General features: G+C 36.9%; 1 protein-coding gene and 1 non-coding gene across 2 annotated transcripts in view; both read right to left on the bottom strand.

The window, feature by feature from the left end:
* CCDC158 (coiled-coil domain containing 158) overlaps positions 1 to 15,039 on the bottom strand; it is a 122,429-nt gene that overhangs the window by 43,117 nt on the left and 64,273 nt on the right. The window contains exons 15-19 of the mRNA XM_030922170.1: positions 14,628 to 14,780; positions 12,610 to 12,722; positions 3,564 to 3,722; positions 2,185 to 2,277; positions 1,493 to 1,618 (exon numbers count right to left, since the gene is read on the bottom strand). Coding sequence (XP_030778030.1) covers positions 1,493 to 1,618; positions 2,185 to 2,277; positions 3,564 to 3,722; positions 12,610 to 12,722; positions 14,628 to 14,780 — 644 coding nt within the window. The remainder of the gene's footprint in view (positions 1 to 1,492; positions 1,619 to 2,184; positions 2,278 to 3,563; positions 3,723 to 12,609; positions 12,723 to 14,627; positions 14,781 to 15,039) is intronic.
* LOC115896018 lies at positions 13,863 to 13,968 on the bottom strand. Its single transcript, XR_004056047.1, has one exon. It is a non-coding gene; the product is annotated as a U6 spliceosomal RNA (small nuclear RNA).

Genomic DNA, 15,039 nt, shown 5'->3' with positions numbered 1-15,039 from the left:
CTATAAGAAATACAAAAATTAGCCAGAAGTGGTGGCATGCACCTGTAGTCCCAGCTACTAGGGAGGCTAAGGTAGGAGGATTCTTGAGCCTGGCTGGTTCAAGCTGCAGTGAGCATGATTGCACCATTGCACTCCAGAATGAGTGACAGAGCAAGACTCTGACTCAGGAAAAAATAAATAAATAAACAAGTAAATATTTAAGTTGAAATTTAAAGTTAAACAAGCTAATGACTAGTACTTTTTCAGTGATGGATGACATTCTTTATAATCAAGCACAATCTATATATTAAGCTGCTAGGAAAAATCTAATAGATTTTGGGTAATTAAAAATCACGGAATTTCATAGTGAAATTTCTTTCTTGGTGACCCTAGAGGTCATCTTGTCCAGACTGCTCATTAGAGAGGAAAAGATCAAGGTGCAATATGTTTAACTGACTTGCCCAAGGTCACACAAAGAGTTAAAAACATGGTTCCAATGACTCCTGGTCAAATGTTCTTTGTTGTTGTTTGATTTGCAAAATTAATTTTGGAAAGGGGAGGGTAATTTAATTTTTATCAATGGAACATGTACATATTTTAAAAAATAAAATGATTTCATAACACTTAAAAAGCAGCAGTCTCCTGCCCTTTTCCTGCGCATCTCTGAATTCCAGTCTCCAGAGAGAAACATGCTTAACTTCTAACACTAATATTATTATTCTATTGTTTGATAGACTACTCTTTGTTGTATGATAGCTTATTTTTCAGTGCACACATCTTAAGTGTGTGAGAGGACTCCATTTTAGTCATTTAAACAGTATGCAATTTTCATTTAAATGGTACAGGTGAAACAATAGATTACTGGTGATCCTGTTGCCATATGTAAGATAGGACTTTTAACTAATTTAATTGATTTTCATGTGTGATTTATGGAATATCTTATTTCTTTACAGTTGAATACTGGTTGCAAGGGATTTGTGATTTCATAAATACATATCTTCAGAGAAGACAAGGCTTGAATTTTACATTGCACATATTTTTTATGAGCATTAAAAGCATAAAAGGTTAAACTAAAAAATTTCCAAAGTTTCTAATATTTTAATTAAAGGGAATAAAAGTGTCTTATAATTAATAAAACTGTCATAAATAAGTTAACAAAGAAACTACATATAGCAAATAATTTTCATTTTGGTAGAATATTAAATATACTACCAACTTGCCTTTGCCTTTTGAAGTGATGTTTATTTTAGCCATCTCACTATTTGCTTTGTAATTTGGAAATTCTTGTGATGGAAACAGCCAAAGAATTGAAGATAAGAAAACACTAAATAGTGAAGAAAATATTTTTATTCACTTGGACTTCACTGAATTTATAGGAAAATGTATAAATCTAAAATCTAGTAATTGAAAATGCTATGGATATAGAGATATTATTTTTAGTGTAATTCTTTCCAATTTAAAATTACTTACATATATGTCATTTGCATAATGGATCATAAGACTGGTTACTTACATGAGACAAGAAGCTGGCTGTAGACTGGGAAGATGGTACATTAGAATGAGAACGAGTAACAGATGCTGGCTGGAGAAGGCGTGGTTTCAATGAAGAATTTGAGGTGTATCCAGGGCCCTGAAGTTCCTGGAAAACAATATAGAGGTGAACAAAATAACTGCCAGCCTACAATTATAAAGAATTGTGAAATCAAAATGTATTTTTTGATTTCACAAACAAAATCCATTATTGAGATTTTAAACTATGTCTGTAGCTTTAAACTATACTTCTTAAAATAAACATATATTTCAGTGTAAAATGTATGATTTAAAAAAAACATGTTTTGTCATGTAGATTACATCACTTTTGCTATTCCCCAAACAAGCAAATATATTTGCACTTAGGGTTTTGTACTCGCTTGACTCCTGGGCATGGAAAACTCTTGCTTTGGGTATTCCCACGCAGGTACTAGTAAACTTGTTTGTATTTCACTCACTTATTTTAAACTAAGGATAGTGGTGCTTCTATCTGTTACCATATATGAAAAGAATAGGTATAGTATATAACAATGCACAGAGCTTATCATTGCTATTAATAGTATCAGGTAATGTTGAAATATACTTGAATGTGTATCTATGGTACAAGAGAGAATATAAAAGCATATCAAAGAAAGGCATTATTTTTGCTTAAACTACTATTTATGATGACCTTACTTTTATATCCAAAGTGTGTTGAAGTTTTAAGCGCACTGATTCTTGCTCCTGACGCTGTATTATATCTTGACATTCTGCAAACTGCAAAGATGCCTACAAAGGAGCAATCATAAATGGCTTATCTTCCTTTCTTTAAGCACTTATATTTTATTAACCTATAAATGCAGAGCTGCCATCTCTTCAAGAAATCTTCCTGCCCTTCCACCAAACTATATTACAACGATCTACTTATCTGTTTTATTCAGTGAACTGTGAGCAACTGGAGGCCACATTTTTATCCTCTATTCCCGCAGCAAATACATAGCTTTTAGTATGTGAAGGGCAAACAATGAATGAACTAAGGATGGAATGAGCAAACAGTTTTACCAAAGTATACAAATTTATATTAAAATAACCACAACTGGCTGGGCATGGTGGCTCACGCCTGTAATCCCAGCACTTTGGGAGGCCGAGGCAGGCAGATCTTGAGGTCAGGAGATCGAGACCATCCTGGCTAACACAGTGAAACCGCGTCTCTACTAAAAAGACAAAAATTAGCTGGGCGTGGTGGTGCACACCTGTAGTCCCAGTTACTTGGGAGGCTGAGGCAGGAGAATCGTTTGAACCCGGGAGGCAGAGGTTGCAGTGAGCTGAGATCGTGCCACTGCACTCCATCCTGGCGACAGAGCAAGACTCTGTCTCAAAATAAAATAAAATAAAATAACCACAACTGAAATTCACCGAGTCAATATAGCATGTTTTAAGAAACAAAGGCAGCAGAGGTGAGATCGCAAATTGTTGTATCTAACCATAAAGGCGCTGCCTTCTTAGCAATCAAGGATGGTTTTGGAACAATTTTAGGCTTCCAGACTTTCTAGGTGACAGGAAGAGGTATTTATTTTTCTACAGTAAATGGCAATGAAAAACAGTATCACTGATCCTTCTCATTCTTTAAGCTATGTTTCCTATATGTACTTTCTGGACCCCACGAAGTGCCAGCCATTAGCATTACTGTATCATTTTATTGACATTATTAAGAGACTATCTTCTACCAAGTGCCCAAGTCACTTTTTGGTGGTAAGTCAGGTGCTCATGGAGACATTTTTACTTATTCAGATCACTAAGGGTATCAGGAACATCTTACATCTTTGATCTTACTGCCCTGTGACTATGTTAGCCTGAAAAAGAAAACTTGGCAAAAAGCATGCATTATGATGACATTTTAAAATTCAGAAACGCCTTCACTATAGGATAGGTATTTCCTTTGTGCTAGGTGATTGGGATACAACACAAATTGATACATTAAGTTCCTGTCTACACAGAGCTTTTGTTCAGAACAATTCTATTTGGTTAATAACTATTTGGTTGATAATTACTTTATATGTTTAGTTAATAATTACCTTATCCAGAGCAACTTCCATATTAGTAACCTTTTCTTTCAAACGGCGTTCCTGAGATCGCAGAACTTCCAACTCCCCAGCCATCTTGTTTTTTTCTGTGGCAACAGTACTCAATTCCTGACTGAGTTTACTCTTCTCTTCTTTCAGAAAATGTTTCTCCTACAATTATATGAGAGAAAAATATCAGAAATCACCTGCTGATGTAGATGCTGAAAGGTAACAGAAATATAAAATTTTTGTTTAAAGGACCCTGAACTAGATAAGTTTAATTTATATGCCCTTTAATTGCTTCTGAGTTGTGGTTGGGAGCTGATGGGAGTATGTTATTATGTACTCTCTCCTATTTTAATCATTGCTGGTATTATTACTTCTTTCTAGTCTTAACACATCTTTGATAAAATCTACAAAATATGAAACAACTATATTGTCCTAAAAAGACAGTGTTTTAGTGAATTGGGATCAAATACTCGTATATCGAATTTTACTAAAATTTATTTTAAACAACAGAGATTTTTAAAATATACATCACTTGAAAGTTTTATGGATTTCTATTTTGTTTCAAGGTTGAATATTCATTTCACAACACCTACCACAGACCCCGTGACAGAAAAACAAATGAGACATATAGTTCCTGCCCGCAAGTCACTTAACAGCCCAATGATGACAGTGAGCTTACTGATCTAATAGTCTCTGCTATTAAACAACATTTCATTAAAATTAGTTCATCCCTCCAAAAAAGCACCATGGAATATGCATACAAAAATAATAAATGTATATTTGTCAAGTTAAAATACAGACATCAGTTTATTGAGTCTACATTTCTTTAAATATGTATTTTTTATAGCGAAAAACGTTTATTGTAAATAAGGTAGAAGGTGTTGCTACTGTAAAATGCAAAACAGTTTTCCTTTTCTGATTAGATTAGGCAGAAAAGGCTTCAGAAGGAAAGAGGGACTAATTGTATAGGCTTTCTCCTTTTCGTTTGGAGGGAATATCATAGAGCTATGATGAATATTTTCTTTTCAGCAGGGCAGGCATCTTTGTCAACAGCAGGCAGTAACCTCTTAAAGCCTTAAGTGCCATCAGGAAGGATAAGCACTGCTTTAGGTTCCCAAAGGCAAAAAAAAAAAAAAAAAAAAAAGGAGAAAGAAAAAAATGAATTCAGGATAAGAGAAAGGAAGGGAAGAAAAAATTGGAAAGAAGAAATAGAGAAAGAAGAAATAAGTCTACATGATAAGGGGTATGCACAAATGTAGGTTTATACTTGTTAATATTTAGTTGCAAATACTCTGAAGTATTTTGATAGCTCATCATGGATAGTAAATTAGCAATTACTTTGGTTGCACTTATTTTCTACTTGTTATTTACTTTATCACCTCTGTTATAGTCTGTTCTGTTATAAATCTTCCAAAATACACACTTTTTCCAAAGTAATGGATATACCAGGGAACATTTGAGTATTAGGCAAATTTCATGGTTGCTTATTCGTGAATGAGTCTCATTCATGACAAACACTAGGTCAATGCAGAAAACTCAACCTAGCTAAACACAGCTGCATAGGAATACACAAGAAGCATACATGCACACCAACTCCCACCTACTGGCTACCTCAGTTTTACCATGTGTTATGAACCACATCCATGCACATGCGGTGTTACAGGAAACTCTCCTTCTACTCCTTCACAATAACATACAAGCTACATATACACTTAAGAAAACTTCTGGTCATTTTCAAGACAAAGAGCTATACTTATTGTTGTATTTATATATTTCTTAACAATTTAGTATGTGTAAAACTGCTATTGTTTTTATTAGGTTCCTATTTTTTTATGCATCACAAATGAAATTTGTTAGTGTGGTGCTCCTGATCCCATTGTTCCCATAAGCCCTGTGGTTTTTATTACACAATTTTGCATAGCACAGCGATTTTAGAAACATGTATGTCACATTATAATGGAACTCACTGTATTTTGTTTATAATCATTTCTTGCCTCTACCAAGAATGTTCTTTTTCCCATTTCCCACTTTTTTTTATTTTGTTTTGTTTTGTTTTGAATTGTGTCGTTCTTTTATCCAATAAAGAGAATATTCAATACATGGAATGGTTATTATATAAACATTGTGTGCCCAGATTTGAACTAGATTCCATGGAATCTGACAGTGTCTCATATTTACTTTATTTTGCATTTTATAATTAAGCAGCTAGCAATGTTAACAGATTTTCATATGTATATTGATATATTTGTATTTCTTCTTTTATAAACTTTCCATTCATGTTTTTTGATCATTTGCATTATTAGTCTTTTTTTAAATTGATTTTTAAGGCCAAATCAAATGCTGATTTTATCCTGATTCAAGTATAAGAATATTCTGAGAGCTTTAAAATATTATACAAGTGTTGATTCTGGTTGGTTCTTATTTGAACTGATTCACTAATTGTTTTATTCATCCACTTAGCCACCATTCATCAGGCTTCTATTACATGTTCAAACTCAAACATTCTCATAGGCACTGGGAGATATAACAATAAGCTGCTGTTTCTACTGTCAAGTTGATCACAGACCTGTAGCAGAGAAAAATAATGAGACAAGCGATTGTAGACAGGATCATTTTGCCATTAAACAGATGTAGATTTTTTTTTCTATTTGGCATTCATTAACTTGCCTTTCCTAGTAAATAATGCTTTCCTTTTATTTTATTTTTTTATACTTTAAGTTCCAGGGTACATGTGCACAATGTGCAGGTTTGTTACATATGTATACATGTGCCATGTTGATGTGGTGCACCCATTAACTCGTCATTTACATTAGGTATATCTTCTAATGCTATACTTCCCCCCTACCCCCTCCCCACAATATGACCTGGTGTGTGATGTTCCCCTTCTTGTGTCCAAGTGATCTCATTGTTCAATTCCCACCTATGAGTGAGAACATGCGGTATTTGGTTTTCTGTTCTCGCGATAGTTTGCTGAGAATGATGGCTTCCAGCTGCATCCATGTCTCTACAAAGGACATGAACTCATCCTTTTTTATGGGTGCATAGTATTCCATAGTATATGTGCCACATTTTCTTAATCCAATCTGTCACTGATGGACATTTGGGTTGATTCCAGGTCTTTGCTACTGTGAATAGTGCTGCAATAAACATATGTGTGCATATGTCTTTATAGCAGCATGACTTATAATCCTCTGGGTATATATCCAGTAATGGGATGGCTGGGTCAAATGGTATTTCTAGTTCTAAATTCTTGAGGAATTGCCACAGTTTTCCACAATGGTTGAACTAGTTTACAGTCCCACCAACTGTGTAAGAGTGTTTCTATTTCTCCACATCCTCTCCAGCACCTGTTGTTCCCTGATTTTTTAATGATTGCCATTCTAACTGGTGTAAGATGGTATCTCATTGTGGTTTTGATTTGCATTTCTCTGATGGCGAGTGACGATGAGCATTTTTTCATGTGTCTGTTGGCTGTATGAATGTCTTCTTTTGAGAAATGTCTGTTCATATCCTTTGCCCACTTTTTGATGGGGTTGTTTGTTTTTTTCTTGTCAATTTGATTGAGTTCTTTGTAGGTTCTGGATATTAGCCCTTTGTCAGATGAGTAGATTGCAAAAATTTTCTCCCATTCTGTAGGTTGTCTGTTCACTCTGATGGTAGTTTCTTTTGCTGTGCAGAAGCTCTTTAGTTTAATTAGATCCCACTTGTCAATTTTGGCTTTTGTTGCCGTTGCTTTTGGTGTTTTAGACATGAAGTCCTTGCCCATGCCTATGTCCTGAATGGTATTACCTAGGTTTTCTTCTAGGGTTTTTATGCTTTTAGGTCTAACATTTAAGTCTCTAATCCATCTTGAATTAATTTTCACATAAGGAGTAAGGAAAGGATCCAGTTTCAGCTTTCTATTTATGGCTAAACAATTTTCCCAGCACCATTTATTAAATAGGGAATCCTTTCCCCATTTCTTGTTTCTCTCAGGTTTGTCAAAGATCAGATGGCTGTAGATGTGTGGTATTATTTCTGAGGACTCTGTTCTGTTCCATTGGTCTATATCTCTGTTTTGGTACCAGTACCATGCTGTTTTGGTTACTGTAGCCTTGTAGTATAGTTTGAAGTCAGGTAGCATGATGCCTCCAGCTTGGTTCTTTTGGCTTAGGATTGTCTTGGCAATGCGGGGTCTTTTTTGGTTCCATATGAACTTTAAAGCAGTTTTTTCCAATTCTGTGAAGAAACTCATTGGTAGCTTGATGAGGATGGCATTGAATCTATAAATTACCTTGGGCAGTATGGCCATTTTCATGATATTGATTCTTCCTATCCATGAGCATGGTATGTTCTTCCATTTGTTTGTGTCCTCTTTTATTTCACTGAGCAGTGGTTTGTAGTTCTCCTTGAAGAGGTCCTTTACATCCCTTGTAAGTTGGATTCCTAGGTATTCTATTCTCTTTGAAGCTATTGTGAATGGAGTTCATTCATGATTTGGCTCTCTGTTTGTCTGTTACTGATGTATTAAGAATGCTTGTGATTTTTGCACATTGATTTTGTATCCTGAGACTTTGCTGAAGTTGCTTATCAGCTTAAGGAGATTTTGGGCTGAGATAATGGGGTTTTCTAAATATACAATCATGTCATCTGCAAACAGGGACAATTTGACATCTTCTTTTCCCAACTGAATACCCTTGATTTCTTTCTCTTGCCTGATTGCCCTAGCCAGAACTTCCAACACTATGTTGAATAGGAGTGGTGAGAGAGGGCATCCCTGTCTTGTGCCAGTTTTCAAAGGGAATGCTTCCAGTTTTTGCCCATTCAGTATGATATTGGCTGTGGGTTTGTCATAAATAGCTCTTATTATTTTGAGATATGTTCCATCAGTACCAAATTTATTGAGAGTTTTTAGCATGAAGGGCTGTTGAATTTTGTCAAAGGCCTTTTCTGCATCTATTGAGATAATCATGTGGTTTTTGTCTTTGGTTCTGTTTATATGCTAGATTACGTTTATTGATTTGCATATGTTGAACCAGGCTTGCATCCCAGGGATGAAGCCCACTTGATCATGGTGGATAAGCTTTTTGATGTGCTGCTAGAGATTTGGTTTGCCAGTATTTTATTCAGGATTTTTGCATCGATGTTCATCAGGGATATTGGTCTAAAATTCTCTTTTTTTGTTGTGTCTCTGCCAGGCTTTGGTATCAGGATGATGTTGGCCTTGTAAAATGAGTTAGGGAGGATTCCCATTTTTTCTATTGATTGGAATAGTTTCAGAAGGAATGGTATCAACTCCTCCTTGTATCTCTGGTGGAATTTGCCTGTGAATCCGTCTGGTCCTGGACTTTTTTTGGTTGGTAGGCTATTAATTATTGCCTCAATTTCAGAGCCTGCTATTGGTCTATTCAGGGATTCAACTGCTTCCTGGTTTAGTCTTGGGAGAGTGTAAGTGTCCAGGAAATTATCCATTTCTCCTAGGTTTTCTAGTTTATTTGCATAGAGGTGTTTACAGTATTCTCTGATGGTAGTTTGTATTTCTGTGGGGTCGGTGGTGATATCCCCTTTATCATTTTTTATTGCATCTATTTGATTCTTCTCTCTTTTCTTCTTTATTAGTCTTGCTAGCGGTCTATCAATTTTGTTGATGTTTTCAAAAATCCAGCTCCTGGATTCATTGATTTTTTGGAGGGTTTTTTGCGTCTCCGTCTCCTTCAGTTCTGCTCTGATCTTAGTTATTTCTTGCCTTCTGCTAGCTTTTGAATGTGTTTGCTCTTGCTTCTCTAGTTCTTTTAATTGTGATGTTAGGGTGTCAATTTTAGATCTTTCCTGCTTTCTCTTGTGGGCATTTAGGGCTATAAATTTCCCTCTACACACTGCTTTAAATGTGTCCCAGAGATTCTGGTATGTTGTATCTTTGTTCTCATTAGTTTCAAAGAACATCTTTATTTCTGCCTTCATTTCGTTATGTACCCAGTAGTCATTTAGGAGCAGGTTGTTCAGTTTCCATGTAGTTGAGCAGTTTTGATTGAGTTTCTTAGTCCTGAGTTCTAGTTTGATTGCACTGTGGTCTGAGAGACAGTTTGTTATAATTTCTGTTCTTCTACATTTGCTGAGGAGTGCTTTACTTCCAACTATGTGGTCAATTTTTGAATAAGTGCGATGTGGTGCTGAGAAGAATGTATACTCTGTTGCTTTGGGGTGGAGAGTTCTGTAGATGTCTATTAGGTCCGCTTGGTGCAGAGTTGAGTTCAATTCCTGGATATCCTTGTTAACTTTCTGTCTCGTTGATCTGTCTAATGTTGACAGTGGGCTGTTAAAGTCTCCCATTATTATTGTATGGGAGTCTAAGTCTCTTTGTAAGTCTCTAAGGACATGCTGTATGAATCTGGGTGCTCCTGTACTGGGTGCATATATATTTAGGATAGTTAGCTCTTCCTGATGAATTGATCCCTTTACCATTATGTAATGGCCTTCTTTGTCTCTTTTGATCTTTGATGGTTTAAAGTCTGTTTTATCAGAGACTAGGATTGCAACCCTTGCTTTTTTTTTGTTTTCCATTTGCTTGGTAGATCTTCCTCCATCCCTTTATTTTGAGCCTATGTGTGTCTCTGCATGTGAGATGGGTCTCCTGAATACAGCAAACTGATGGGTCTTGACTCTTTATCTAATTTGCCAGTCTGTGTCTTTTAATTGGACCATTTAGTCCATTTACATTTAAGGTTAATATTGTTACATGTGAACTTAATGCTGTCATTATGACATTAGCTGGTTATTTTGCTCGTTAGTTGATGCAGTTTCTTCCTAGCATCGATGGACTTTACATTTTGGCATGTTTTTGCAATGGCTGGTACCTGCTGTTCCTTTCCATGTTTAGGGCTTCCTTCAGGATCTCTTGTAGGGCAGGCCTGGTGGTGACAAAATCTCGAAGCATTTGCTTGTCTGTAAAGGATTTTATTTCTCCTTCACTGATGAAACTTAGTTTGGCTGGATATGAAATTCTGGGTTTAAAATTCTTTTCTTTAAGAATGTTGAATATTGGCCCCCACTCTCTTCTGGCCTGGAGAGTTTCTGCTGAGAGATCTGCTGTAGTCAGATGGGCTTCCCTTTGTTGGTAACCCGACCTTTCTCTCTGGCTGCCCTTAACATTTTTTCCTTCATTTCAACTTTGGTGAATCTGGCAATTATGTGTCTTGGAGTTGCTCTTCTCGAGGAGTAGCTTTGTGGTATTCTCTGTATTTCCTGAATTTGAATGTTGGCCTGCCTTACTAAGTTGGGGAAGTTCTCCTGGATGATATCCTGCAGAGTGTTTTCCAACTTGGTTCCATTTTCCCCGTCACTTTCAGGCACACCGATCAGATGTAGATTTGGTGTTTTCACATAATCCCATATTTCTTGGAGGCTTTGTTCATTTTTTTTCTCTTTTTTCTCTATGCTTCTCTTCTCACTTCATTTCATTCATTTGATCTTCAGTCTCTGATACTCTTTCTTCCAGTTGATCAAGTCAGTTACTGAAGCTTGTGCATTTGTCACATAGTTCTCGTGTTATGGTTTTCATCTCTATCAGTTCTTTTAAGGACTTCTCTACATTGGTTATTCTACTTAGCCATTCGTCAAATCTTTTTTCAAGGTTTTTAATTTCTTTGCGCTGGTTACATAGGTCCTCCTTTAGCTCTGAGAAGTTTGATCGACTGAAGCTTTCTTCTCTCAACTCGTCAAAGTCATTCTCGGTCCAGCTTTGTTCCATTGCTGGCAATGAGCTGCATTCCTTTGGAGGGGGAGATGCGCTCTGATTTTTTGAATTTCCAGCTTTTCTGCACTGCTTTTTCCCCATCTTTGTGGTTTTATCTGCCTTTGGTCTTTGATGATGCTGACGTACTGATGGGGTTTTGGTGTGTTTGTCCTTTCTGTTTGTTACTTTTCCTTCTAACAGGACCCTCAGCTGCAGGTCTGTTGGAGTTTGCTTGAGGTTTACTCCAGACCCTGTTTGCCTGGGTATCAGCAGCGGAGGCTGCAGAAGATAGAACATTGCTGAACAGGAAGTGTTGCTGTCTGATTCTTGCTCTGGAAGCTTCGTCTCAGGGATGTACCCAGCCATGTGAGGTGTGAGGTGTCGGTCTGCACCTAGTGGAGGATGTCTCCCAGATAGGCTACTCAGGGGTCAGGGACCCACTTGAGCAGGCAGTCTGTCCGTTCTCATATCTCAACCTCTGTGCTGGGAGATCCACTGCTCTCTTCAAAGCTGTCAGACAGGGATGTTTACCTCTGCCGAGCTTTCTGCTACTTTTTGTTTAGCTATGCTCTGTCCCCAGAGGTGGAGTCTACAGAGGCAGGCAGGCCTCCTTGAACTGTGGTGGGCTCCACCCAATTCGAGCTTCCCAGCGGCTTTGTTTACCTACTTAAGCCTCAGCAATGGTGGGCAGCCCTCCCCCAGCCTCGCTGCTGCCTTGCAGTTAGATTTCAGACTGCTGTGCTAGCAATGAGAGAGGCTCTGTGGGCGTGGGACCCTCCGGGCCAGATGTGGGATATAATCTCCTGGTGTGCCATTTGCTAAGACCCTTGGTAAAGCGCAGTATTAGGGTGTGAGTTACCCGATTTTCCAGGTGTTGTGTGTCTCACTTTCCTTTTGCTAGGAAAAGGAATTCCTTTCCCCCTTGCACTTCCCAGATGAGGCGATGCCTCGCCCTGCTTCAGCTCTCGCTGGTCAGGCTACACCCGCAGACCAGCACCAACTGTCCGACACACCCCAGTGAGATGAACCCGGTACCTCAGTTGAAAATGCAGAAATCACCCGTCTTCTGTGTCGCTCACGCTGGGAGCTGGAGGCTGGAGCTGTTCCTATTTGGGCATCTTGGGCGCGACCACCACCCCCCCCGCCACGTTTAAAATAGTAGCTGTCTTTCAACATTCTGCTCAAATGCTTTTCTAGGAACTTTTCCCTTGTTCTCTCACCTAGAAATAAGCTTTCCTTTTCCCCTTGCACTTTGCATCTCTGCTTCATCTTATTCTGTCTTGTGGTCTGTCCGTGAGTGAACATGTTGGTTTCCCCATTCCGAGGACAGCGACCCACCTTATTTGCATTTGTCATTGCCTCTTCCAAAAACTGTATCTTGCTCTGAAGGGCATCTATCTGACCTCTTTTGGCTGTGATTTGCTTTTGCATCCCCATTGCCACTTTCATAGCTGGAAAAAAAAAAAGAGGCAAACTATGCTTTAGGTTTTTAAGTTTGAGAGACTATGGTAATTTGATGGTTAAACTTTATGAGAAGGTAACAAGTAAGATCCTCCAAGGTATCTGGGCAGTTTCAAGGAAAAGATCATGGACAAATGTCTTCGGTTTTCATAATATTGGAATATAATAACTTTTAACTACTACTAGAGATTTTTAGCTGGGAAACATACATATAATCATGTTTTACAGGGTTTTTGCCACTGGGATTAATTTCATTGACCATGATACGTTGCCACCTTTCCAGTAATAACAATAACATTGACTAAACTCATACTTACACACGTAGGGAAATATATAATATATAATACGTGTGTGTGTGTGTAGATATGGGGGGTGTCACATAAAGAATAATATATATTGTTTTATTACTAAAATGATTTTTCCAGAAACTCATACTTAAAATACTGCATGAGACATCTAGTGTATCTTTTTAAAGGGTCCGTGATATCACAAACCCTCCAATTTTTATTCTCATGATTGTTGTCATGTGCTTGGAACTCACTACCCTCTCAGCAACCAAACTGCCAGCATAAGCATATGTGATTTTTTTTTTCTTATAGTCAGCTGAGGAAAAAGGACTGAAAATGCCACAGCTTAGAGTCCAGTCTGGCTATAACTTAGAGGTTAAAAAGAAAAATGAAAATATACCATTCATTATAAACAAGCCATCAGAATGAAAGGTCTGACTTCTCATTAACAAGATATAGTTCTTCTATCTAAACTGTCAAAACAGGAGCTGTATATTGATTTATTAATAGGTTAAAAGTCTGACATCATTTGCTCACCACTTTGAAGAATTATGGGCTGATTAAGTGGATTATGGTTGGCCTTGAAAGGTAATTTTCTCAAACAAATGTTTTTTTTTATTTAAAGTTGATTTAAAAAATAAAAACAGGAATTTGAATGAGAATACAAGGGTTCTCTAAGTAACTTAGTAATTGTAATGTCCCTGGGGTGGTTGTGAAGATGCCCGACAGTGAGGCAGGGTTGCTGTCTGGGGAGTAGGGGCAGCAGACCCCAAAAGACCTCTTGAACGACTTCTCCAAACCCAACGAGTTTATCTGTGTTAACTAGTAAAGGGCCAAACCACACAAAATATGAAACACATCAAGAATTTGTGGTCGTCCTTGCACAGAGACTATGGTAATCTTCTTTATATTGTTCTAATTTTAGTATAAGTGCTGCCAAAGCGAGCACAAAAATAAATATTTTGATATTAAAAAATATTGAGAAATGGAAAAATGTACACTTTAATTAGATAAATATTAATTCCTATGGTCAGCTAATATGGTCATGTCAACAATTATATGAATAACATGAACTGGAAGATAACCTTTTTATCTCTCTGCATTAGTATGGGCAGCAAGGTAAAAGGGGAATAAGTATAGGTGGTGAGAAGAGTCCCCTCACCTACCAATTCAATTTCCAGGATTCCTTCTCATTTTTATCACAGTGAAGGAATCAAGAACTGCCAACTAGCCACAGACCTACAGTTTATATAATGTACATGTTGAAAAATAAAGGGTTGAATGGAAATTACTGGTAACTTGTATTTATATCCTTAAAAATAATTATTTGACATTAATAGATACTGAGATCTGTTAGAAATTACTGAAATAGCCACAGGAAAGGAAAGATTCAGATAGTTTAGGGATTAAATTAACTCCATGGCAATTTCCCTAAAAACAATTAACTACTGCTACATAACATCTATCATCAATACCTACTATTGTATATTTCTCATATCATTTAGCATTGTGAAGAGGTGGTAGGTATGTATTTGGGTTTGTGTTTTAATGAATTTAGACTATTAAATTAAAAACAGAAGAAAAAATTTTACATCTAACAGAGCATACCATGACCATCAGATCCTTCCATTGACTTTAATGTATTTCTTGTCTGTTCTAGTTCAGACTGTGCAGATTTTAACTGCATTTTCAGCTTATTTGTAGTCATTTCCATTTCTTCACTTTTGTTTCGGAAATTCCTTTTTAAGACTTCATACTCCTCTATACAATGTGATAATCAATAACAGATGGTTACTTTTTTCTATCCCATTGTTAATTAAGTACATTTTATCTGTAATTAATGATCACAGAATTTTAGAACTGGAAGAGAACTCATTTAATTACATCTTCCTTTGTTACAGAAATGAGATGTACATACACAATTCCAGGGATATGACTCCTTCTTTTTAACCTGCTTGGGTGGATCCTATTCCTCCTTTACCCACTTACTACTCATTGTTTTTTCCCAAACATTGTAATT

The sequence above is a fragment of the Rhinopithecus roxellana genome, chromosome 2, assembly GCF_007565055.1.
Source record: "Rhinopithecus roxellana isolate Shanxi Qingling chromosome 2, ASM756505v1, whole genome shotgun sequence".
Classification (NCBI taxonomy): Eukaryota; Metazoa; Chordata; class Mammalia; order Primates; family Cercopithecidae; genus Rhinopithecus; species Rhinopithecus roxellana.
Note: the sequence above shows the minus strand (reverse complement) of the source record. Positions and strands in the feature narration are given on the sequence as shown.